The 25,735-nt window shown below is 34.1% G+C and overlaps 1 protein-coding gene across 1 annotated transcript in view; it reads right to left on the reverse strand.

The window, feature by feature from the left end:
- Nucleotides 1-1,454: 1,454 nt before the first annotated feature.
- LOC132562428 (phospholipase D1-like) overlaps nucleotides 1,455-25,735 on the reverse strand; it is a 42,911-nt gene continuing 18,630 nt past the window's right edge. The window contains exons 7-25 of the mRNA XM_060227170.1: nucleotides 23,069-23,221; nucleotides 22,807-22,956; nucleotides 20,302-20,385; nucleotides 14,063-14,141; nucleotides 13,385-13,498; nucleotides 12,418-12,557; nucleotides 12,066-12,129; nucleotides 10,494-11,678; nucleotides 9,704-9,786; nucleotides 8,205-8,350; nucleotides 7,492-7,610; nucleotides 7,197-7,310; nucleotides 6,248-6,358; nucleotides 5,930-6,021; nucleotides 5,106-5,269; nucleotides 4,553-4,620; nucleotides 2,575-2,792; nucleotides 1,990-2,104; nucleotides 1,455-1,694 (exon numbers count right to left, since the gene is read on the reverse strand). Of these exons, the coding sequence (XP_060083153.1) occupies nucleotides 1,473-1,694; nucleotides 1,990-2,104; nucleotides 2,575-2,792; nucleotides 4,553-4,620; nucleotides 5,106-5,269; nucleotides 5,930-6,021; nucleotides 6,248-6,358; nucleotides 7,197-7,310; nucleotides 7,492-7,610; nucleotides 8,205-8,350; nucleotides 9,704-9,786; nucleotides 10,494-11,678; nucleotides 12,066-12,129; nucleotides 12,418-12,557; nucleotides 13,385-13,498; nucleotides 14,063-14,141; nucleotides 20,302-20,385; nucleotides 22,807-22,956; nucleotides 23,069-23,221 (3,421 nt within the window). The 3' untranslated portion in view covers nucleotides 1,455-1,472. The remainder of the gene's footprint in view (nucleotides 1,695-1,989; nucleotides 2,105-2,574; nucleotides 2,793-4,552; nucleotides 4,621-5,105; nucleotides 5,270-5,929; nucleotides 6,022-6,247; nucleotides 6,359-7,196; nucleotides 7,311-7,491; nucleotides 7,611-8,204; nucleotides 8,351-9,703; nucleotides 9,787-10,493; nucleotides 11,679-12,065; nucleotides 12,130-12,417; nucleotides 12,558-13,384; nucleotides 13,499-14,062; nucleotides 14,142-20,301; nucleotides 20,386-22,806; nucleotides 22,957-23,068; nucleotides 23,222-25,735) is intronic.

The raw sequence follows: 25,735 nt of genomic DNA on the forward strand, positions 1-25,735 counted from the left end.
GCAAAAATTTTCTAAGGTGACATAGCATAATGTTAAGAAGAAATAATGATTTCTGTGGCTCTAGCAGATGTGAAGACTAAATTGATGATCTCAGCTGAACACATTTTGGTATACATCAAAAAGGCACTTCTGTTCCATCAATGAGTTAGTTAGAGTCATATGTTAATTAGTTTTGTGTCTATATGTGTATAATCAGACGCCTTTGTAATGCTTTGTACATTTATAACCCATTCTCTGAAACAGATATTAACTGGTCTATTGATTTTTCTTGATTATTAAATAAGAAGCATGACATTTCATGTCATTACAAACCTTGGACTATGCCCAAAGTGCTATAAGGTGGTTGGCTAATGCAGCAGACATCACATTCTCCTTAAAACAAGATGACTAGGGATCAAATATGTAACAGGATAATAGATATTCTATACAACTACATAAGTTTCTCCAGGGTCTCTGATTTCCTCCCTATAGTAAATAGGAAAGACCAATCATTCATACCCCAAGATTTGATGCGACCAACTTCTTCTGCAGTTGTTATTTACATATATATAAATTTGTAATACAGGTATTCTAACCTTTTCAAGGTTGTCAAGAAGACTTAAAACAGAAAATTTATTCACAGAGCAAAACAATACAGAGACATTGTCAAAAAACATAATTCTACTGCTAATTTTATTTTCAAAAATGTAACACATTTTGGTATCGGAAAAAATTCAATAAACATTAAAATATAAAAGGGTAAAAATAACATATATAATGACTAAATGGAATGATTTAGAACATCTGAAAGAAGAAAAATTAAAAAATATATAATCCTACATGATCATTTGGTCCTCAGAGCGGCAGTTATTGATACATGGCATTAAACTGCTATTGAGAGTTACATTAGAGCAAATTTTAGAAAAGAGTAATCAGAGATCCAAATTAATCAGACTGGATTTGAGCATTGACGTTGATGTTTTGGTCTATCACATAGTCATTTATTTTTTAAATCTTTTTTGTAATTTAGGATTTTTCGCTATTTTTGCTATAAGATTACATTGGGAATATTGAAATATTGAATAGTGAAATTTGAGCAGGTTGAAATGACCCTAGCAAACAGCATTTTACTAATATTGATTGCAAATCAATCACCTGTTGCTTTTATTTGCAAAGCAAGCAACATACAATAAGTATTTCAGTTGGCATTCATATGCCCATGAATATAATCCTCAATCTGCTTACACCTCCCCTCAATCTGTAAGACTAAGACATGTATGCACTCATTTCTGTATGTAATTTGAACATTGAGCCTTTCACCTTAACTGATGATCACCTTAATAACCACCATTAAATGGTGAAAACATACAAATATCCCTGAATCATTCAGTTTTTTCTCAAATATTCCACAAATCTCATCCATTTATTTGCCAGTTTTCACAACAAATTCATTTTTTTTACACACAAGTGACCATATAATCCATTGTCAGCATTCATACCCAAACAGAATTAGGCAGCAATGATTCCCTTCCAACTGGAACGATAGAATTCTCATTTTTCAAAAAGTTTAATGGCACCAAGACAACATAACCTTTAACCTTAGACAATAATTTATTTGCTTCCTGTGGATCAGATTCCGCAAGGACTGTCTGCTTCTGGTATTCTTCAAACTCTGCATATGACAGGATCCTGTCGTCCGGGAAGCAGTTAAAAACCTGGAAGTGAGGGATAACAGCCTATAAATAGACTTTCATTTCACGATCTTAGTAATTTCCAATAGTAACAAAATCAATTTTCTCTTATGCAGCATCAAGAATATGCTATATTACATACAATGCACTCTTGCACTTTGAGGAGGGGTTTATTTTTTATCTTGTTTGAGCAAAAATGTGTTGAATTCACCTCGATTACTTTTTTCAGCCAAATATGAAATAAGTCATAAGCAATAAAAACCACCAATTCAGAGATCTCTTTTTCAGAAAGGACAACATTCTATTGCCTATCCTGTACCTTTTGGAACATAGTAGTGTTGACGGTGGCTTGCTGTATCCATGTGCTTTTATAGAACTTGTCACACACTGGGTCATCAAGCAAGGGGTCCCCTCGAGGTATACCCAGGTGTTCACTATCAAACACACATCATTACAAAATAATGTAATAACAACCATCAAAATCACACAATCACAACTTAAACATAGTAAACATGGAGTATTGTCTCTTACAGCTAGAGTTTGGAGGGTTAATCCTACAGCACTACCTAACCACATCAATGCAGCACTAAAACAACATAAATTCTCAGTTACAAAGAGTACAGAGAGTGGAAAATCCTTCACAGAAGATTTCACACTTCCCTAAATACACAAAGACAAAAACCTGCAACAGCTTAGTCAAAATTAAAAATACAGGATACATGACAGGGCCGACCCACTTGAAACAAATGAGATACGTATTTGGCAGAAGTCAAGAAATGAACAATTAATTTCTATCTCAAGTATAATATTTTATCCAGTCCTCATTAATAGTAAAAATATGACTCATAAGAACAGGTACAGCATGAAATACAAAAGTCATGACCAAGGTGAAATATTTTTATACCTGAAAATTTTCTTGCGTAGTGAGGAAGCAAATTTGCCAACACGATGAACACGTCCATTGAAATTGACGTCAGTTTTGTGAATGTCCTCTACAAGAATGGCGACTTCACTATCTCTCTCCCCTGACATGCTTCGGTCATTGATGTTGGCGGATCCAATAATTACAGTGTCATCATCAACTATCATCAATTTGCTGTGTACATATACTAGCTCAGTCACCTACAGAACAAAGAAAAACCATAAACTTATAACACTATTCTTACCTCAGGAGGATAAATGTGGTAGATAGATCTAACAGGACCTACACGATCCCCACGATTGGACCAGTAACTTAGAATTTCCATAACCTTTCATATCTGATCCATTGGATTGAACTCCAATGGAATTGGTGAAAGGCTAACTGTAAATCCTCTACACTACTTCAGAAGTTGACCACAATGCATTCTTTTGTATGAATCAGAAAATGCCTGAGATATGTCAACAGTGCTTTCATGTCTATCTACCTAAGTATTATTGTATGAAACTGCTAATAAAAGAACAGTGGCCTAGATCTTGGGGTTCAGAGACATAGATCCAATCTCATTTGAGGTATGCTTATACATGCTTCTACTGTACAACGTATAAGAATTTTCATCACATTTTATCAAGAAACATAGCTGTTCCTTTGATGTCATTTAATAGATGGGAAAATTCCTATAAATAGCTATGAACTTTGAACTCTAAATAGTCATCTCATCTCAGACATCCTTAATCTTGTACTTGTTTACATAATTTTACATTGACATATTTGATTTAATGTACAATATTGATAACAAGAGATCCCAGAGGGATCTTGGCGCCCACCATTTGAGGATCTGTTTTCAGTTCTTGAAGATTTGTTTATTTTTTTTTGTTTGTTACAGGTGTTGTAAATGTTCATGAACTGGTCTTCATTGAATGTACTCAATGATGGCACAAGATATTTTTATTCAGCACCTGTTAGCAAATATCATTTGAAAAAGATCCCAAAGTATTATTAGATAGCAGTCAGTTACAGGTGGATAATGGACAATATGTTTGTGCTGTATTACTGTCAACATCCAAGATGGCTGCCTGTGGGCCACCTTGATTTCAAATCAGTCCAAAAAAGGTACAATGCACAACTAGGGACCAAGGGAAACCAATATCTAAGAAATATCAGAAGGATCCATCCAGTACTTCCTCAGATATAGCAGTAACAAGATTTTACTCTCAAAATCCAAGATGGCTGCCTCTCAGCCATCTTGATTTCGGATCACTCCAAAAAGGTATAATGCACAACTTGGAACCAAAGGGAACCTGCATATGAAATTTGAGAAAGATCCATCCAGTACTTTCCAAGAAATAGCAGTAACAAACTTTTACTTCCAAAATCCAAGATGGCTGCCTGTCTGCCATCTTGAATTTGAATCAGTCCAAAAAAGGTACAATGCACAACTAGGGACCAAGGGGAAACTGCATATGAAATTTGAGAAAGATCCATCCAGTACTTTCCAAGAAATAACAGTAACAAACTTTTACATTCAAAATCCAAGATGGCTGCCTGTCTGCCATCTTGAATTTGAATCAGTCCAAAAAAGGTACAATGCACAACTAGGGACCAAGGGGAAACTGCATATGAAATTTGAGAAAGATCCATCCAGTACTTTTCCAGAAATAGCGGTAACAAACTTTTACTTCCAAAATCCAAGATGGCCACCTGTCGGCCATCTTGAATGCGAATCAGTTCAAAAAAGGTACAATGCACAACTAGGGACCAAGGGGAACCTGTGTATGAAATTTGAGAAAGATCCATCCAGTACTTTTCCAGAAATAGCGGTAACAAGAATTGTTTACGGACGGACGGACGGATGACAGACCACGGACGCAGGGCGATTTGAATAACCCACCATCTATTAGATAGATGTTGGGCTAATAAAAAACTACAATTCTGTGATTTAAAGTAAAAGTTGATATCTTACGAGTTTTTCACTCAACACATCATGTGTCCGTAGCCCGCAGAATACAATATACTTCAGTGGGTCAATCACTGAAAGAGAAAAACACTTTCCTAAATACATAAATACACAGAGACATATTGTATCAACCAACACAAATTTATCAAACTGGACAGAAATAACTTAGGTCTCTAAGCCAGCCTCGGTCTTAATAGATCTGTGTGAACATTTTCTTTCTTAAAATTTTGAAGATACACACTATATAATATGGACCTGTTCTATTATGAAAATCTGTATGGCTTCGTCTACCTTAATCTTACCAAAGCAACCCTCATATTCCAATACCGAATTCTATTAAACAATCACTAAATCAACCAATCAAATCAATGTTTTCTATCTGCTGCATTCATACCCAGAAAATGTTAACTTATATGCAGATGAAGTTAAAAAAAAAAAAAAAGCATGCACTTAGCATCTGCTAAATAAATGCTGCATATCTTATCAAGGTATTATCTAATTAATAAGTGCTAATTTACATGTTCGGAGTGTCCTTAATCATTATCACAAAAAAGCATACCTTCTTTGACTAGTCTTTGCCAGATAGAGTTAGGTCCCTTGGCGATAGAGAGGTAGTTCCAATGTGTAATGGCCTTGATCGCATAACCTCCAGAATCTGCAATGTTTCCCTCAAACGCCGGAAGTAATGGCATCACAACATAAACACGGAAAGTTGTCTGCTCTCTACAAAAGTGTAACATTATGTTATCAACTTTAATAATACCATATTATCATCTTTATCACACATTTTTCTTTTCTTGATTTTTAATTAGTTTGTATTAAAATGGTTGAAAATAATTCTGTTCAATTATATTCATCACTCATAAATACATGTAAATCACTGAAATATTTTCTCATAAACATAAATATTTTGTGGTAATCTTATCTTAGTCTTTTCATGCTGCGAATATTGCAGTAAAATGTGATTGCACTACCTGCACTTTCTTTATGCTATATACAATGTATAAAGAAATCATTGGGAATGTGTGAATTTATTATTGTGTTAATATATTGAGAAATGATCGGGAGCAAATATTCTATTGAAGTTTTCTTACAGTAACGCATCACCTATTGAAGAAATGCATTATTTGTAATATTGAGTATTAATATCATCAGTGTTCAGTGTCAAGATTCTTGCAACAGAGTTGAGATCCAGATCCATTACTGAGACAGTTCAAACCTCTCCTTCCCCACAGAAAAAGGAGGCCCTGTCGGCTTTTCTTGCCATCTCAAAAATATGTTTAGAGAACCCAACAGCTATGAAGATTTCTGAAGCCCCTGTACCTGCCCCGTCCTTTGATAAGCCATCAGATGTTACACTAAGTATCACACTATTTCACCTACTTGTGAGCTTTAACTATCCTCTTGAAGAGTGTATCAGATATCTTATTCTTCACTGTGGCGTTCTCTCCTATCAAGCTAATGAAAAATTGGTTCTGAAAACAAACAAAATTACATAGATTTTAATCTTTGTTTACGGTTTCCTAAAGGGTACATAACATTTCAAATGAAATTAATTACAACTAAATCTTTCACCACTAGCAATAGATTTATACTTCATCATAACTTTATTTTTATTATTCAACCTTTAAGATCAATTTCCATGTTTTAATGGCCAATTACAAAAAACTGTAAATATTTTTTGGTGAAGTACAAACTCACCTCTATGTATACATAATGCTTAGCATTCTGTATACAGCTCACATATGCCTCATGGATAGAATTTTCCGTCGCCCTAACACCACATGACCATGCACACCCACTTCTGAGAATCTATTGGTGAATATAACAATACATTATCATCATGTAATTACAAACAAAACAGGATAATAAATGGAGTGTTAACATTTTAACATTTTGCATACTTTGTAGTAAATTCTACTTATCAATGGGAAATCTACAGAGACATGTCAACACCATTCACAGATCCACTGGTACAGATGTACAAATTTGTCCTGATGAGGCCTCTGCGTTAACACTAAGCTGGTTGTTCATTGTTTATCAAAAGTCATAATATATAACCATCCAAGATGTTTCCCTGCTCTCTGACTTGGACCGTACATTGCCCAGCTCTCCTCTCTGCTCAGTGTCCCGGATTCAACTCTCCCTCGGACTCTTTCACAATACCTAATATCCCCTATACTCCTGTTTTACAACTACCATCACGATCATTGTGCATATACATGTGACTAGGAATACCCGTTATCAACTTCCCATCTTTGATCTACCTTGTACATTGTTTCTGATCTTGTTTACTTACATATATGTTCGCCACCACGAGACACACAAAAGAGAGCATCTATCTGTCCTGATCAATCATACTGGCTATATTCTGCCACGGTGCTTCAACACTGGGGTACACACCCCACCCGTTATCAGGCGTGCATCACTACCTGTCACTCACGTGATTGTTTACCTCGGTCCAGCAATGACTAACTTTTGACCTGATGTACTTTAAACTAAGATGCTGCTCTCTACGATACACACCATTCCAAAGTTACCATTAAACCTATTTTTAACTCATTTTGATAGATATACAATCCACAATCTAGTTTTCAAGGTACAATATTTGCATCTCAGGTGTATTGGTCAGAGGTCAGGTGTACCTTACCTGTGTTTTGACCTCATCGCAAAGGTCAAGGACAAGTTGTGGGATCCTGTAGTTCTGCCCGTAAGCTTTAGGCAGAAGCAGAGGATAATCATGGTTGTTTTTCGCTTTCTCCACCTGGAATTATTCAATACATAGCAGTATATATATATAGACATGAATAAGCAATGAGGATTGGAAAACAAATACTAGGACAAGAACATAAGCGGTGTACCCTTTCAAGAGATCAAACAATTTAAGAGTTCTAAATGATCCTTATTTAACGATTGATTATATTTGATAATCAAAAAAAAAATACCTTTGTGAAATTCCAACGTCCAATAAAATGCCTCGCTACATCCCTTGCGGCCTTTCCGTATACTACCGATGCTATATCATGCCAGGGCATTCTGGGAGTGGCAGATCTATCGATGAAATCTGAAACAACACAAACCACTAACCAGAAATGTCATAACAACATGTTACCTTTTTTAATCAATTACCTTCAAAATATTTTCATATTGGTACTTCATAATTCCTTTGATTACTGCACACAGTTTCTGTGATCTAAAAATAACGAAATTATAAAATTCTTAATTTACTAATTGCACCAAACTGCAAAAGAGGCCATGGTTTTTCAGTCTGTTTACGTGAGGAATTGATACTTAATCAGCAGTAATAGGCTACTGTGCTACCATACTCTCCTGATAGGAAGGGACTTGTCCTGAATTCTCCACTTGATACAATACCAATGATATTAGAAACAAGACCAAATGATTTTTGTTATTATTTCCAAAGTCAGTATTTATCAAAAAAATAGGCCAATGCTGCTTATAAGACAACCAGCACAACAGTGTGGTTATTCATTTATTCATTTTTTTTTACAGCCAAAAAAAAAACAAAAACAAAGAAAAAAAATTGAAAAACTGAAACTTCATTACTGTATATATTTTCCCATCTCTGCAGACACTGTGAGGCTGATCTAATATTTGGGTAGAAAAATATTGTCCATTGTCCTCAACATTAAATTACCTTCAAAGGGTTTTTCCAGGTTCTGAAAATCCTTGAATATAAAGTTGACATAGTCTTTGCCAATCCAGCGCTTGGATGATCTCTTTAAGCCAAGCTCATCAATGTTGATTTCACTGCTGGTGCGTTTAAGCTCACTAGGTTTTAACCTTTAAGTTTTAAGAATAACACCATAAGCATTACAATCATATCAGTCTGAATGTAAGTTCTAAAGTTTTGTATTAATTAGTTATACAGTGGATCTCCATTTTGTGTGAGATTTGTAAAATAACTAACATAACGTTTTATCCTGTCTGGTTACTGCCTATGTGTCTGTCTGTAACCTTGACAACATAATAAAATTCTTTGCAGTAGAGACTTTTCTTTCCATAAATGTTTATAATTTGTTGAAATAAAAGGACAGAGAATTCAGGAAAAGAGTTTGCAAGATCATCTGTATCATGACACTGTTTGTTAAGAGACCCAAACCATCAATAAACTTTCAGTAACACACCATCATATCAAGAAATTGCTGCTATCCATAGACAGCCTCTGTCAAGTGACCTATCCCATAAAGAGGCCATCGTCAAGTGACCAAACTCTATAAAGGGACACCCTCTGTCAAGTGACAAACTCTATAAAGGGACCACCTCTGTCATGTGACCAATCCTATTAAGGGACCACCTCTGTCACATGACCAATCCTATAAAGGGACCACCTGTGTAGTGGCCAATCCCATAAAGGGACCATCTCTATCAAGAGACTACCTCTGTCAAATGACCAACTCTATACATAAAGACGATAACCTCTGTCAAGTGACCAACCCTATAAAGCCACCACCTCTGTCAAGTGACCAACCCTATAAAGCCACCGCCTCTGTCAAGTGACCAACCCTTAAAGCCACCACCTCTGTCAAGTGACCAACCCTTAAAGCCACCACCTCTGTCAAGTGACCAACCCTTAAAGCCACCACCTCTGTCAAGTGACCAACCCTATAAAGCCACCAACTCGTCAAGTGACCAACCCTTAAAGCCACCACCACTGTCCAGTGACCAACCCTATAAAGCCACCGCCTCTGTCAAGTGACCAACCCTTAAAGCCACCACCTCTGTCAAGTGACCAACCCTTAAAGCCACCACCTCTGTCAAGTGACCAACCCTTAAAGCCACCACCTCTGTCAAGTGACCAACCCTATAAAGCCACCAACTCGTCAAGTGACCAACCCTTAAAGCCACCACCACTGTCCAGTGACCAACCCTATAAAGCCACCACCTCTGTCAATTAAGTAATCAACGCTTTCAAGAATAAAGGGATCATTTCAACAAAAAGATCACTTTAAGACACTAGCTATAATAACAGACTTAGTTGTTGACTTCCTGAGCCTGAACTCTGAACACTAGTTTGATTTCCTGTAACATTACTATATAATATAATGTATATTGCTAGTAAAGGGTAGCTACAAGTTTTCTTTCACAAACTTGTTCACAATTTTTTTATCAAGATTCATGAAAGAATAAACATACTCATCTGTGGTGTACATTTCATCCAAACTTGTGAGACTGTCACGATGGTGATGGCTTTTGAACCGTTCTTGTAAATTGTTTCTCTGTGAAATAAAACAAAAAATATACATTCGAATATGTCAGTCATTTGCTTTCTTCAAGGTAACAGTATATGCTAACTCAGGTAACAGTATATGCTAACTCAGGTAACAGTATATGCTAACTCAGGCAACAGTATATGCTAACTCAGGTAACAGTATATGCTAACTCAGGTACCAGTATATGCTAACTCAGGTAACAGTATATGCTAACTCAGGTAACAGTATATGCTAACTCAGGTAACAGTATATGCTAACTCAGGTACCCGTATATGCTGACTCATCATATTTATCATTAGATTCAGGTTAGAAGTATCACCATCGATATTGTGTAATCTGGAATAAATTCATATATGAAATCATGTTATTTCCTGAAAAATTCTAAATACATTGATAAATAACTATCAGAACTACAAATATCTCCTTCAGGAAGATTTCGATGAACAGCTAAATCTAAGTGTAAATGTACATACACACTCAAATAAAGGAAACCAGTTTTCTTTTGTCTTTTCAAAACAATGAGTTAATCAGTGCAAATTAATGCAGGGATACTAAACAACATTATTTCAAATACAAATATCTGATTCAAGAAAATAAATAGCTGCAAACAAGTAGTGAGATCTAAACTGCGAACATCAGAAGCCACAAAAATTATTTGGTTATTCTTATAATACAAAGTAAAAGATTTCTTAGTAATATACAAATTCACTCACAATTTTATCTCTTAGCCGAGCCGGTGAATGAGGCGATCTATCTTCTAGAGGTGTTTTTTCTTGTGGCCGTCGAACAGCTGACTCAAATTTTTGTATATTCAGAACAAGTTTCCATTTTCGCATTAAATGATCGCTGTCCTCACCCGAGTCTGTCTGATCACCATCGTTGTTGTTTTGTTCTCGGTGTCTGTGCAAAGATCGTCGCAGTTTTCTGATTGCCCAACTATCCCTACCTCTGCTGTCTGTTGTACCTCCTCCCTGAGATTCATTGTTTTGTCTCATTGTTGCCGTTTCATCTTCTTCCTGGATCAGATGAGAGTCACCATTCTCATCCACAACATACTTACCTGAAGAAGTTGTTCGTTTGTAACTTTTCAATTCCACATTCTTGTCCTCTAGTTGTACATCTGTTAATTTATCAACAGCATCACCTGAGAATTCCAAATTTTTACTTGTTTTAAGACCAGAAGACCTCTTACCACCAAAATTCCAAAGATGACGTTTGGGAGGACTTGCAGTGCCAGCACCACTAACATTATCATTTTTCACAGCATTCCCTTCACAAAAGTTCACTTTTTTACTTTGGTCACATTTTTCACTGTCCTTGTTTTTCTTAGACATTAATTTGATACGGTCTGTTGACTTTCCTTTCTCTACCTGCTCCTCTTCTTCCTGCTGAGCAGACAACACATCAACTTTTCCATTCTTCACAGCACCTGCTGGATCAATGGTTTCATTGACCGCTGACCCTTCATTAAGTGGCTTTGACCCTTGGCTATCGTGATGTATTAAGGCCTTGATCACCTCCTGATTGTCTGAGTTTGAAGTTTCCTTATTTGTATCAATCTTTTTCTCAGATTTCAACAAAGATGAATATTCTTCCTCATCCATAGAAGAGTTTGAATAACTATGACGATTTTCAGAAGTTCGACATTTGTGACAGCTACACTCCTCTGAATCATTTCCATCATCTGTATCTGTTTTCTCTACCTCTTTGTTTACTGGAGTAACTTCTGGTTTATTCACTTCCTGTTCATGATCAGTGCTGCCCCCTTGTGGTGGAATGATTGGTGCTTCCTCTTGGGTAGGAGATATGACTGGACTTGGAGGACTAATTTTTAGTGAAATTCCTGACTGATTCAAAATGTCTTCCTCATTCCCATTTTCTTGAGATTGAAACTTTACCTGTAACAACAGAAAATATTTCAATGGTTTATCTTATAACACAGTCATCATCTTCAGTAAACAGCATTTTCTCTCTTTTTACAAATGAAATTTTGTTTCAGTCTTTTTAACATTGCAAAGCCTCTTCATGATACTTCAATCCTAACCCTAACTTCCACATCTTTGACAGATAATTTATCTCCATAACATATTGTGACCTGACTCATCTATTTCTGAAAAATATTCTTCTCAAAAAAAAATAATTGAAAAAAAAATTTTTAAAAAATAATTGATGAATATTAAAGACTTTTTAAGCCTCAGAAAATATCTTTTATGAAAAGAATTAAATAATTTTTAAGTTTGATTTTATCTAACAAAAAATTATTATGAAGAAATAGTTTGTCATACCTTTGTCTCCTTTTGTGATTTCTGATTGTTTGATTCATAGACAATACAGCCAAGGTCAGTCAGTCTGAAATAAAATAACATTTATGTGTATATTTTATTATGATTTCTTGGACAAATTATTTAAAAGAATCTGAATGAATTCCATCTTTAATATTACATGGGAAAATCTTTTTTCTTTTCTGTTTAACCACTGAAAAAAAATTTCTGATTTAATTTTCAGTGCAGCACTAACATGTATCTCCACATTCCCTTTTAAATCGTCAGATATCTTAACTCTGTTCATCGTGATTACTCTTTCTCTGTCACAAAACTTTTAACCATGAGGCGAACAATTCTTTAATCTGGTACATACTTATGCTGATCATCATCCCAGCGTCCATAACAGAGATCAATTCCACCGACAAATGCGATCTTTTGGTCGACAACAACCAGCTTTTCATGGTGAGCCCAGAGTAAGACGCCACTTCCAATGTGATCAGGGTGGCGCATTACCTAGAATAATTATTGTTCTTTATTGTATCACAAAGTCATTTATGTAATAATGCTAAGCTGATTAAAAACATGACCATCATGTCTCCCATCACACAGTCTTGTTAAAGGAAATCAGGACAAAGGGATGTTCTTCCCTTGAAGAACCAAGTGACATATTTCTAATTTTTGTCTGACATATTTCTAATTTTTGTCTAATTAAAGACAGAATGACATAAATGCTATGGTTTTTCAAGAGATTTCATAAATCTCAATAAGCATTGTTATCTCCCTTGACATGTGAAACAAATTCTTCTGCTTTCATTTTGAACTTCAGCATGTAGAATTAAGCTCAAAATAGGGAACAACCTTGAAACGTGTCAATTCCTTATTCAAACCAGTAAAATAAATTTAACAAAAATTCATCACAATAGTTACTACTGACAGAGATTCTGATCAAATTACAAAGCCTACCAAAGTGTGCCTGATCAATGGATAAACAAGACCATTTCATGACAAGCAAAAACAATCAGTTTAGTTAAACATCAATAACTTCTTTTTGTGTAATTACTGGATTCAGACAAGTTTGTGATATAATTGTTCCTTCACTTAAAACAGTGATAAATAGCAGTTGTGAATTTACCATAATTATCTTGTCTCACTAAAATTCAGGAATGAATTTATACAAATAATGAAATAACACTTTCTTAATTTTTTCTTTTCTATTTTTGTTGCTGAAATTTTATAAATTGTTTGACAGAAACGGATATGAATGAGCTAATTACCATGCATTGGCTTATCAGCAGTTAAAAACAATAACAGAGATTTGGTATACTACCCAAAAATCTCACCTTAATGTTTTCTGGACATTTACCCATAAGTATACGTTTACTGTAGGTACTCTGCAGATTAACCGCCATTGACATTTCTTTATATAACAGGATAAAGATTTTGACTCCTTGTTTCTGGAAACAAACAAGTAAAAACTGTTGATTTCCAATACAATTATACTTGTATTCTGTATCTATCTTAGTAAAATGTCACTTAATCTATTGTTGTTAAATTAATCTTTATTTATCAAGGAGCACAAATGATATGTAACAATATCTTGAATCAGGTATATGTCTCTTCAGTTTCAATCTCACCTTTTTTTTCTAAAACAATTTCTATAAATAGAATCTTACATCAGCTTCTATTTTTAGATGAGATTTACAGAACAAGTCTGAGAAAATTTTGTTTTTCATTTTACGTGTTGTCTGATGCCATAAATATGAAAACTTTATGACAATTTCTACAGATCTTGCATAGAAAGTAAACTAATTGAAATCTTATCCTTTCTATCACCTGAATATCAATTAGCAAATTGTCTTAAAATGCCAATTGAGTAAACAATCGGATAATGAGCCAAAAGATGCCATAAAAACTCCAGAATCCTTGATTTCCGATATCAGAGCTCCGCTAAACACAGACTGATGTATGATCAAACGAAGCCACGGAAAATGTTTAATCAGACAAAAACACACACATACAGCTTTTCTTTCCAACAGGATGTCCAGTCTCCAGGTGTTGCCATCAGCAGGGCGCTTGAGATATACTTGTGGGCTTAACCTGAAATCATAAGTGAAATGAACTGTAAGGTATTAAAATGCGACCAAGTTTTCAATTTTTGTATTTATCGCGCAATAAACTCTGTTACAAAGTCAGGGGTTGGGGGGTTTAGGGTTGGGGTTGGGGGATGGCTTTTTACAGCACAATGAAATAATATTTGATGTTAATTCTAATGAACATCAATAAATGATGGGCTTATCACTAGACAATGCTTAATAAATTTGGTATTGCCAGATGAACGCGATTTATATTTGTACAGCTGCAGTAACTAAAGTAAAGCATGCCTTTTTCGGATGTTTATACATGTAAATAAATCAATATTAATATCTCCATTCAGCAGCAATTGCGATAAAAAGATGAAAGTCTAGCTGTGATATTTTTTGTTACAATTTGACACAACAAAAGGTTACAAGAGCTAATTCATAAAATATTGAAGTAATTTGGACCAATTACAGTAGTCTAGCTATCAGGGACATTATGGCAGGAATGTTGGCTGTCGCATTTGATGATAAAGCGCTCTCACCAAGATAGACGATTTAATTTCCCAATCCACAGAAACCTGCTTGTCTATATAGATTTTCAGCAGTTTTAATCTCTCATCTTCTCCAACAAGAAGACCAACTGCACACTCACAACCCATTGTGTCAACAAGAGTGATCAATATAAATTGTTTCATAAAATGTAAACAAAACTTGTTGCTAAACAAAATTAAGAAGAGGCCCAGCAGCCTTGACAGTCACCAGAGATAAGCAATATTGAATATAAAGATAAAAGGTTGAGTCACTTTCAAGTGTCATGAAACAGAGATTGTGACATTGATGATAGTAAGCCAGTAACAATACATACATAACACCAAAACTGTCATCCTATACTGGTAATTCTTATAAAGTTATTTGTGATGAGGGAAAAAATCATCGCAAAGTTACCCTCCTCCCCAGCAAGAAATGTGAGACCCATTCTGGAAAAGAACCTTTTAGATGCTTCTATCCATGAAGAGCATTTAATTCTATATCTGGGTGTTGAGAAGATTTTTGAAATATGAATCAATTTGACCCTTTTGGCCCCACCTCTAAGGCTCCTGTGGGGTGGGGACTGTACAATTCACTCTTTTGGTTCATCTTAGGCCAGGAAAGGTTTATGCAAATTCTCAATGAAATCGAATCTGGTTTTTTTGCAAAGACATTGAGAATGTTATTTTTTTTTTAGAGATGCATGATGCAGGACAAAGGTGATTTCAATAGGTCATCATGAGATTTTGTCTCAGGTGATTTCAGATTGATACACACCTCTGTAGACTGATGACTCAGTATATGGGATTGTTATGGGAAAGAGTCACGAAATTGTCAATTTCCTTTTCTCATAAGGTATTATTCCACCTGGCTGAAAATGTATTGATTTTTTATAAATGATGCAACTTCGATTTTGTAACTATTATTATTATTGATATTTTTTCTATGGATACACTGACCTAGTTGACGAAAGCAGACCATCAATATTTCATAATGTACACGTGCTTTCTGTTGTTCAATTTTACGTCAAAATGTAGATATGTTAAATGTGGTTTTCTGTCAGAATGTGAATGTGGCAAAAGGAATTTATGAGTCTTCCTACAACATTAGTGCAAGATAAATCACACTGGTCCTTATAACTGCTATTAAAATGTACAAATATCATGTCTATCTATCATCTGCATGCATAACCTGTATCTTGTATTGTACTAGATGTATGTTGTAACTGAGAAGTCGAAAAACTTTCAACGTAGTTTTAAACTTGTAAACTCAGAAATGGAGGGTCATTGATACTATTCGTTTTACCTGCCATTTCCAGTTTGCATAAACTAAAAAATTCAGTCATTCAATTGACGAGGTTAGGCAAATTATAGCTTTTTCTATCAATATATCTCTAACTTTATCAGTCATAACAGACAAAATGTTCCGCTTAGAAGTGTTCGTTTCTACGAATATAAATTCTATTCAAAATGAGAATATTACAATGGCATGTGAAGAAACATTCCATGATTTTGAATTTGGTATACCTTTTTAGTTTTTTCTTTGATAAGGTAACAATTTTTACAGTGTATTTCATCACTGACGTACATCCTAAATGAAATTATATTAATATTGAAATATATTATTGAAACAAGATAATGTGTAGCGTCATTATTTGCTAGCGTTATCAATGTTCAATGTTTGTTTATTCTGACATTGGCACAACATCATGTAAAATGTGACTATTTTTGGTCATTTTGGTAGGTATGTTTGCATGCTCATTATAACAAAACCATTCAACGAAATGACTTGAAAACTGAAATTAAACCAGCTTGAATATCCTGGATGAATATTAGAAAGTTTCATCAAATTACAGAATAAGGCCATTTTTTACCCTTCGTGAACCTACTCCTTTTCAAATGTAATTGAATACTGAATCTAATTTCCATGCAAACCGTCTTCAAATGAGCTATAGATGAGTGGAGTTTCAGTCACATCAATCAATTTAATCCTCTAATCTTTTCATTTGGAATTACAAGTGTTAGTTTTAAGTGTTAAGCACTTAAGAATAACACTTATAATTCATCACTGTCTTTTGCGACAATACATATATTCACAGGTCTAAATCTGATTCATTCTAAAATTCAGGTATTTCTGTCTCATCTTCTCTTTACATAATAGCTGGGAGATAACGATTTTTTGGTCCCTTGAATCGATAACAGGGATTCAAATAAATCAAACACAAATACAGACATAACAAACACATGATAGACTAGCTCTATAGTGTAACATTCTTGAGACAATAATTGCAAAATTGAAGAACTCGGTCAGTAACAGTCTTTTAATAGAAACAATTTTCTGAAAAGTTTTACCATTTCTTATTGGTTTGTCATGACTATCAAAGGAAAAAGAATAGTAAACAAGCTGGTAGTTCATATTCTGAGTAGATACTGAGTTAAGGGCAGTACCAGTGCATCACTTAAAGTTCTTCTTTAAATTTATACTAATAGCAAAAAAGGAAGTCAAAAGTGTTCTGTTTTTTTTGTAAGTGAGAGTTACTTCCCCTGGCATCAAATTATTGCCCCTATAAAGTTATCCATCAGTATTTTTTTTTTTTTTTCAATTCCCTAACAGAAATACTTGTGAGAATCCAGGATTTCAGCAATTTACTGTAGTAAATATTGCCTCGTATTAATTTTTTTGTTTGAATTGTGTATGTTTGTTTTTTGCTTTTGTTTTTTATATTTATTTTCTGTCTTTACCTGTGTTTTTTTTTCTTAATATAATTTTGATAAGTTTTTTGTGGATGTTTTCCCCTATGTTGTTTCTTCGAATAGTTGAAATGACGCATTAATTGTGGAAAAAAACTTAAACATAAGAGACTCCTTTTTTCCTGACAGCTGGTACATGATGTATAAATGTTTATAACGGACTTTAACTTTAAATATCATGATTCACCTTCATAGTCACCGACTTCTACAGTCACACCATTATTCAGTTTGTTTTCATTCACTGATATTAGACTGTAGTGTATATTACCTGGAGTGTGTAGCCTGAAGGCCTTGACCTGTCACTGTTTATGCCTCATCAAACACACCAGATAGGAGTGAACTTTGGTAACTCTTCCGAACAATTTCTAGTACTGTGAACAGGTCTACAGCCATGATGTCCTTTTCTTTGATATATTTACGATGCAAATATCAAGCTATGGAGTCCGGTAAAATGTACAAGTAAAAGCGAACTTAAGTCTGAGAAAATGGTGTATCATATATCTGTCGTATGTTTATTGTGTATTTTGTCATCAATTCTGTGGTAGTGTGCACATTTATTGTTTTGATGAATTACAATCATGATATGCTGAAAAAATTAAAATAATTCTTTTAAATGATATGCCAGAGGTGGTTTGTCTCAATGTAACTATACAGAAAGAGAAAGTAAGTTTACAAAGAATTAAACTATTAGTATAAACATGGTTATTATGTAATGGTTTTTCCCATTCCATCAATATGATTTTGAGACCCTAAATATATATATATGTGTATGAATACAATTATTTTTATCCTGACAAACCGAAATATGACGATACAAAATTGCAATATTTAAAAAACCAAGCAGCCTTCTTAATAATAAAACTAAAGATAACTGAGGGTCTAAATACAGGACAATTCATCTCAGTGTATAATATATAATGAAACATTGATGGATGATTGATTTTTTCATAAAAATAAAAGATCTATATAAAAGTATTTGTCATTAATATTTAACACAGTGAAGGCAACAGATTGATGGAGCGATTACTGTTTTCCGCTCAACAGCTCTGAAATCAATACAATAAAGCAGTATGTAATGTTGTAGTTATGTTCAATTCCACTACACTTTTATCTATAAAAACATCAACATCAGGATCTGAAGTTTAATAAATAGGTAGGAAATCTATCAGAACATACATATAAAATTAAGTTCTTATCTTTTTTTAATAATAACCAGGAACATTCTTAATAATCTTTTATCAATAAAACATTTTCTTTTTTTTTTTCAAAATCTATAAACAAAGGTCATAGCTGGTTTTTTACCGAGTCAGAAATGATTTTTAACATTTTTCCTCACAACTGACACATAAAAATGTCAGACTGTGATTATAAATTGTGTGTTGATCCCTTAGCTTTATACTCTAGCTGCTTCATATAAACTTGTCTAGAGATAATTGGACAGAGTTTTTTGTAGCAGATTTACATGTTCATAAAAACTAACTCTTATACTGATCTGGTCACTTCTTCACAACTTCTCTGGAAAATATATGTCCTGATCAGCTCATAACTTAAAATAATATTTTTCCTATCTTTTTTATCCTGATTCCCACATTTTTTAAAAACTATTTTTCCCTGTTTTTCCCCCTCTAGTAAAAAAAGATTTTCCTATGATTTGTCCTTCTATCCTCTCACTAGCCATATTTCTTATTGCCCTTTGGTAAAAAATATTTCTCTCCATTAATTTCTCTTCTCCATTTGAAAGCTTTCGTTACTCTTGAATTTGTATAACATAATAACAGAATATTTTACATGAATTTGTGGGAGATAGAGATATTTCATTTTGTGAGCTGATATTCTGTAACAAAGTCCCAATCAAGGCAATGCAAATTTTCTGTAAGATAAGATTACCTCCCTTTGTGGTTATGCTTTATGAAGACAACTGAATATGACATCATTTAAACTGGTGTGTTACTTAGCATCAAATATTAAGTCAAAGATACCATACAGTTCAAACGAGACAAGAAAATTCTGGGGAATGTATGAGATCAGATAATCTATTATTTTTAATACTGGTAAGGTACAAAAAGGAAATCTTTGTGTTCAAGTGAAAAATAACAACAAATTATTGATTGAGCTGGATTTTTTGTCCAGCGATTCTTTTACTACATTGATATAAAACAAAAAAGATTAAGTGATAAATTGTGTAAAAAAAGAAAGGGATAACTCAAGGTTGTTCGATTAAAGGTGAGTGACTAGGTAGAGTTATTATACAAAGATAAATATAACCCTTCACAGCCTCCTATAGATTTTAAAACATGTAACCAGCTGTTCAATGACTCAGCTGTGGTCGAAAAAGTAAACAATTCTGTTTTGTATTGTACCACAAGTTTATCACCAATGCTGATTGACAAAGCTTTCAGAAATATCTCTACAGCTAACAACATTCAAGTAAATGGAAAACAACTGTTTCTCTTACAAACCGACATTGATAAATAAGCCAAAGACGGATAATTTGACCTTCAAATAACCTTGTCTTTTAACATACAGGCTTTGTATATACTTTTAAAAGTTACATGGCTGTATACTTGGACAAAACACCTTACTCAAATTGGTCTAGATGGCCTGTGATGGACCTCCCATATGTTGTTCAGTGAAGTAACCACCAACTATTACATGGAGACCTCACCAAAAAATGACCCTGGCTGTTCACAAGTTTATAAGCCAAGGAAACAAACAACTTATATCAAACAACTAAACTAATGGATCAGGATATTGGTGTTGTAGCACTGTACATACATATACAACATCCCCCCTCCCCCACTTCTATCACTGGAAAACTCTCCAGGCAGAAAAACATGTAGGCATTATACCAAGTAAGATAAATACAGAGGAAGGTATAAGGACAAACTACCAGGTACTTACCACCAATCTGTGATGTAGATTTCTTCTTTGGCACTTTCTAGAGCATCCCCCACAGCTGAGAAATAGGAATCACCATCCACAAACCTATAACAGGTGAATTGGGGTCAATAAAGGTTAAATACAAGACAACCGAAGTCACTCAATCAAAGACATTTTTTAAAATGAAGGTCCACCAAAGGTCTGATACAGCTCAACCAAGGTCTAGCAAAGAATACATAAGGTCAACCAGGGTCAATTAATGGTTAAATACAGGTTAATCAATGTCAAAGGTTAAATACAAGCTAACCAAGGTCAACCAATCAGAGACTTTTTTCAATGAAGGTCCACCAAAGGTCTGATACAGGTCAACCAATTTCAAGCAAAGAATACATAAGGTCAACCAGGGTCAAGCAAAGATCATCTTCGTTGACAAAAGGGAACTGTTGGCTAACAATGGTTAATCACGTTAACTACTGGCCAACTGTCATCAATCAAAGGTTAAATACAGGTCAACAATGGTTAACTACATACAGGTAAACCATGGTTAACTGAAGATTAAATGTAATGTCACATAGATTGATTCCATGCACATAACAAAGAAAAACAAAGTATTCAACAAAATTGCATGTTCTGGAACTACTAAAAGGCTACACATTTTTAAACAATCACTTTGTTTTCCAGATACTACAATAATAATACACCATGACATTTTCTTTGAATATTAAATAATGTGTTCAAAAGAATTAAAAGATTAAAATTTGGTCCTGAATTGACAGAGATATGCCAAGAGGTCAAACTATCATGAGATGTAGTTGAGCCTGAGATATGTAACAATACCATTGTACAAGACCACTCAGACTTTTCACAAACGGTTGTAAGTGAAAATAGCTATCGATACAACACTCATAGTATTACCTAATTTAATTATTTCTAATTTATAACAAATATGATTAATGATTTGACCTTCAAACAGTTACAAGGTTATTTTTCTTTACAAATCATATATTAAGTATTAAGATCTTGCCTCTTAATATAGACATGCACCTATCTGTAACATACATAAGATTTGTAGACAGTGAAGAAAATAGTATTTACAAACATCACCGTGTTATATTTCATTATTTTGAATTAAATTTAAATTCACTCACATCAATGTTATATCTGTAAAAATTCATGTCTCTTTTTCTTTACAATGGGTGAATTGTTTATCTACATGATTGTTGATGTCTGTTTGGATAAGAAATCCCTTCTTTACTTACTTATTACTACCAGGTTTCTAGGATAAATTGGAACATATATATGTCTTTTGACAATCAATGTGGTGAGTAACTTGATAAATGTATAACCTTGCGAGAATTTATACTTTCTAAGGAGTGTGTGAGGCCTGTCCTTTATGTTAGCTATATAGGGTCCCTCCCGATGATCCTGCGTACAAGTTACGGTGAAATAGCATTATCATATTTCACATCTATTCTATTTAATGTAAACTCTACATTATTATGACTTTTTCTAACCTCTGATCACGATTTTACTACACAAGCACTCACGTGTGTGTGAAATTAAGTAACAATTGTGCACGTATAAACTGCAGAGGAGATGACTTGTAATACACACAAAGACTGATATACATCTTGATCAGACAGCTTCTGACTGAAAATATTTGCCTTATAAATATAAAACTTAAGTGTGGAATAATCTTTAATGCAAGCATGTTTTGTTATGGAAAAAATTCTTGAATGGAAAATGGACTGTTAAAATTTATTACCACAATTCAATGTAAACATTTAACTGCATCTGAATTTTCCAGAGTAGAGACAGACTTTCTTCCATCAATATCTCAGCTAGCCTCACTATAACCTACAGATATACATAAAGACCAGATATTAAGCCCATCACTTTTGATGCTGGTTTTATCATTGAAATGATTGAAATCATCTTACCACTTATAGAGATGTCATGCCTACAATATCTATCAGGTATTTGTTCTTTACTGTAAAACGGCCTGTACTGTCCACATACATCATACAACGACCGTTATATATTAAAATTTCCGGAAAATAAATACAAATTAGTATAGAAATATGATTTAGTATTTTGCACTTGGTGTGTTAAAGACTTGGCAGCAAACTTTTGACGTTGGCAGCGACCTTTTGTCAATGAATGATGTGAAATATCAGACAGTTTACTGATCCCATAATCCTCTACAAGTCAGTCATTAATATTCTCATCTCGAAGAAGCAACCTACATTCACCGGTGTGCCTGACTGCGCATTGAGCAGATTTCGTTATTGCAATGTACAGGAAATCAATCTTGTTCAATTTCATTCATTTTTGTCATCAATTGAATTATGATATATATTGCCAAATAAGGTTATTGGACAAAACTGACAAATAAAATTTCGGAACAGTTTGTATTTGGTTTTCTTCAGAAGCTGTAATAATAGGCCTACAATTGTTAGACATCACTACATAATGAAAGGACCACAAAAAATAAACTATTTCCCTTCACTAAGAAAAATAATATACCATTTAGCATAAGATGGATCCCTGATAGGGGCAAAAGACTGGAATCGGTTTTCCTGGGTGTAGTCTTTCCCAGTTGTCTTTGCAGCCTCCTCAATATTCCTCTTCCATTCCTCCGCCTTCCTTCTAGTCCAACACTTGGCTAACAGATTTCTAAAAATAAAATGAATTTTGACAAATGTAAGACAACTTTGTCCTAAAAAAGTTATTATGTTTTAAATTTCAACAAATGTCATTGTTAATATTAAGTTGAAGGTTTGCTTACCTATTTAAATTTGTGATGAGAAGCCCATGATGTGCCCCAGTTGTTCCCATGCCGATGTTGACACAGAAGTCACGATCCATCAACATGACATCACAAATACGTCCGTCTCGTGGTCGGATGTAAGCAACAAATCCATCCTTCACAATAAGCCATCTGAAGAAAGTAAAAAGGCTGAATTCAGTCTTTATTCAAAAATAAGCCTGTGTTTTTTAAATTTTAAATTTTATTTCATTGTCTTGAAATAAGCACAATTGAAGATATGTTTTGCCCCCCAAGCAAAACATAATAACAGAACAGCTTTGAATTTTTTTTGAAGTTATTCTTACCATTCCAGTAAAGTGTTAACAAAAGATGCAATATCTATTATTTGATTTTTGAAACCAATTATCAATCACTTTCTACATGTTTCATAGATTTCAATCCAATTAAGTGTGAGGATGCCATCCCTAAAAAGGAGGTGAAAGTGATTATCTGGTCTTTAAACTTTAATCCTTCCACAAAAGATGCTAAGTTTTGATAATGACAGTGTATGCATCCTTAATATTGAGACAGATGAAGCTAATGTTCAGATATCCATAAATTTATATTGATGGGCAAGCACCATTCACTATTTTAACTAATGTAGCAAGCAGCCTTAATTCAAAAACAGACAGGGTAAGCATCCTTAAGTTTGGTCAATGACAGGTCATGCATCTTTAATTTTGATATTGATGGGCTGAGCAGTCTTACTGCCACTGTAATTACAAACTTGCATATCTAGTGTTAATCATTAAGATCCAGAAAGTATCAAAATTGAGCTAAAACACACATCCTTTGCTTTGAAACAATCAAATTTCTTATTTAGTGTAATATCTTAACAGCATTTACCACTCAATTTTTTTTAAAGCCTTCCTCGACCTGCCATGTATATACACTTAACGCTTTGAGACCTCAGACAGTACATATATATATATACTGCATTCTCATTCTATTACTTATACATGATCCCCAATTCACCATGAAGCAGCTGTTGCAGTACACCAAGACCCAGCCTAGAATGTGAAGATCACATCACTATACACAATTCACCACCCAGGTTTACATTCACTTGTAACAGTGAGGATATCTCTCCTAATCTATATAAAAATATAAAGCTATAAACGTATCTTATACACTTTGAGTTTATCTTGGAGGAAATGCTCCTTTCAGATTTACTTTTGAAGTCTGATATTGCACACAATAGTTGTTGTGACGTACATACTATACATGCTATAATATTGCATTTTTTTTTCTTTTTGTGTGTGTGTATTAGAGGGAGGGGGTGGGGGGGAGGAGAAAGAGGAGAAATAAGATAGACCATTAAAACATGTCAACATTGCAAGAAAATATTGTTATTGTGCATTGTAGAAAATGGAAACATTCAAAATATGATGTATTGGAAAATCAAGAGACTTCAGACGCTCTGAAATTATTCATCTTTTTCCAGTACTCCAGTATGTTAATTAATGTTTGCATTTCATTGTCGGTATGTTAATTGATGTCTGCATTTCATTGTGGATTTCAACAAGTGACCCAAAGGATCTATAAATTGCTAGCATGACTTTGGTCTGGCTGAAATTGCTTCATTCAAACTAAACCCATCACATATACCAAATATATTCTTGTTCACCCAAGGATGTTTCAGACCAAATTGGAACAGGATTGTGGCATTTCTATTGAAGAAGGATTTCAAAGAATTTGCTCTATTTCTCTTATTGAGCCCCAACCCTCCTGCTAATGGCCTTGCAAGACCCATCCTTAATCTAAAATTGATTCCCTTTCACAGTAGGATGCTTCCAATCGAACTGTGACAGTCTCCTGACATTCCTTAAGAGGAAGAAGTTTTTTTTAAAGAATTTGTTTTATTCTCCTTATTGGCCATGAGGGTCTAAGACTCATCATTTATACAAAATAGAGTTCCATAGGATTTTTCGGACCAATCCTTTAATAGAAAGATAATTTAAAGAAGAAATTCCACATTTGGGCCCCACTCCTCTTGTCCCAGTGGGGTCAGACACACCACTGATACAAAATTGTATCCTCTTTCCCCAAGGAAGCTTCAATTTTAACAAATTTGCTAAAATTCCACTCAGTCATTCATGACTAATGGCAAATTTAAAAAAAAGATCACACAGAAGGAGGGACAGATAAACAGACTCCATGGTACACCATAACCTCACTTGGTCCCACAGGCAACGTCAGCTAAAAATCAATTTTAGATATCTTTCTTCTTCTCCTTTTTTCTTTTAGCTACAGAAAACTTGTCATTTCCATCAGCTTTTATCATGTTTATATTCTGTGTTGCTCATAAAATTTTTTATCAAATCTGATATGTATTCATGAATTCACAAACTTCAAACAGTAGGATTTTTTATTGAGTAAACCTTCAAGATAGTTGTTTTCAAGTTTGAACAATTGCATGCTAAAATGGCATTTTGAACACCAATATTGGCTTTGGATGGTATAGTGTTCGATTTTCTGTTGAAAGCTGACACAAGAATACATTTTTCAATCATTCACAATCCATTAACACTTAATCTGGAACATTTCAGAAAGAATAAGAAAATGAAATCCATTCAATTGAAAAAACTGACAATGTTAAAACTGATGTCACTGTTCATCAGAATTTCTGCCGATCTCTGTATTTTT

The sequence above is a fragment of the Ylistrum balloti genome, unplaced genomic scaffold, assembly GCF_031769215.1.
Source record: "Ylistrum balloti isolate Yb309-2 unplaced genomic scaffold, AGI_CSIRO_Ybal_v1 Utg371414, whole genome shotgun sequence".
NCBI lineage: Eukaryota > Metazoa > Mollusca > Bivalvia > Pectinida > Pectinidae > Ylistrum > Ylistrum balloti.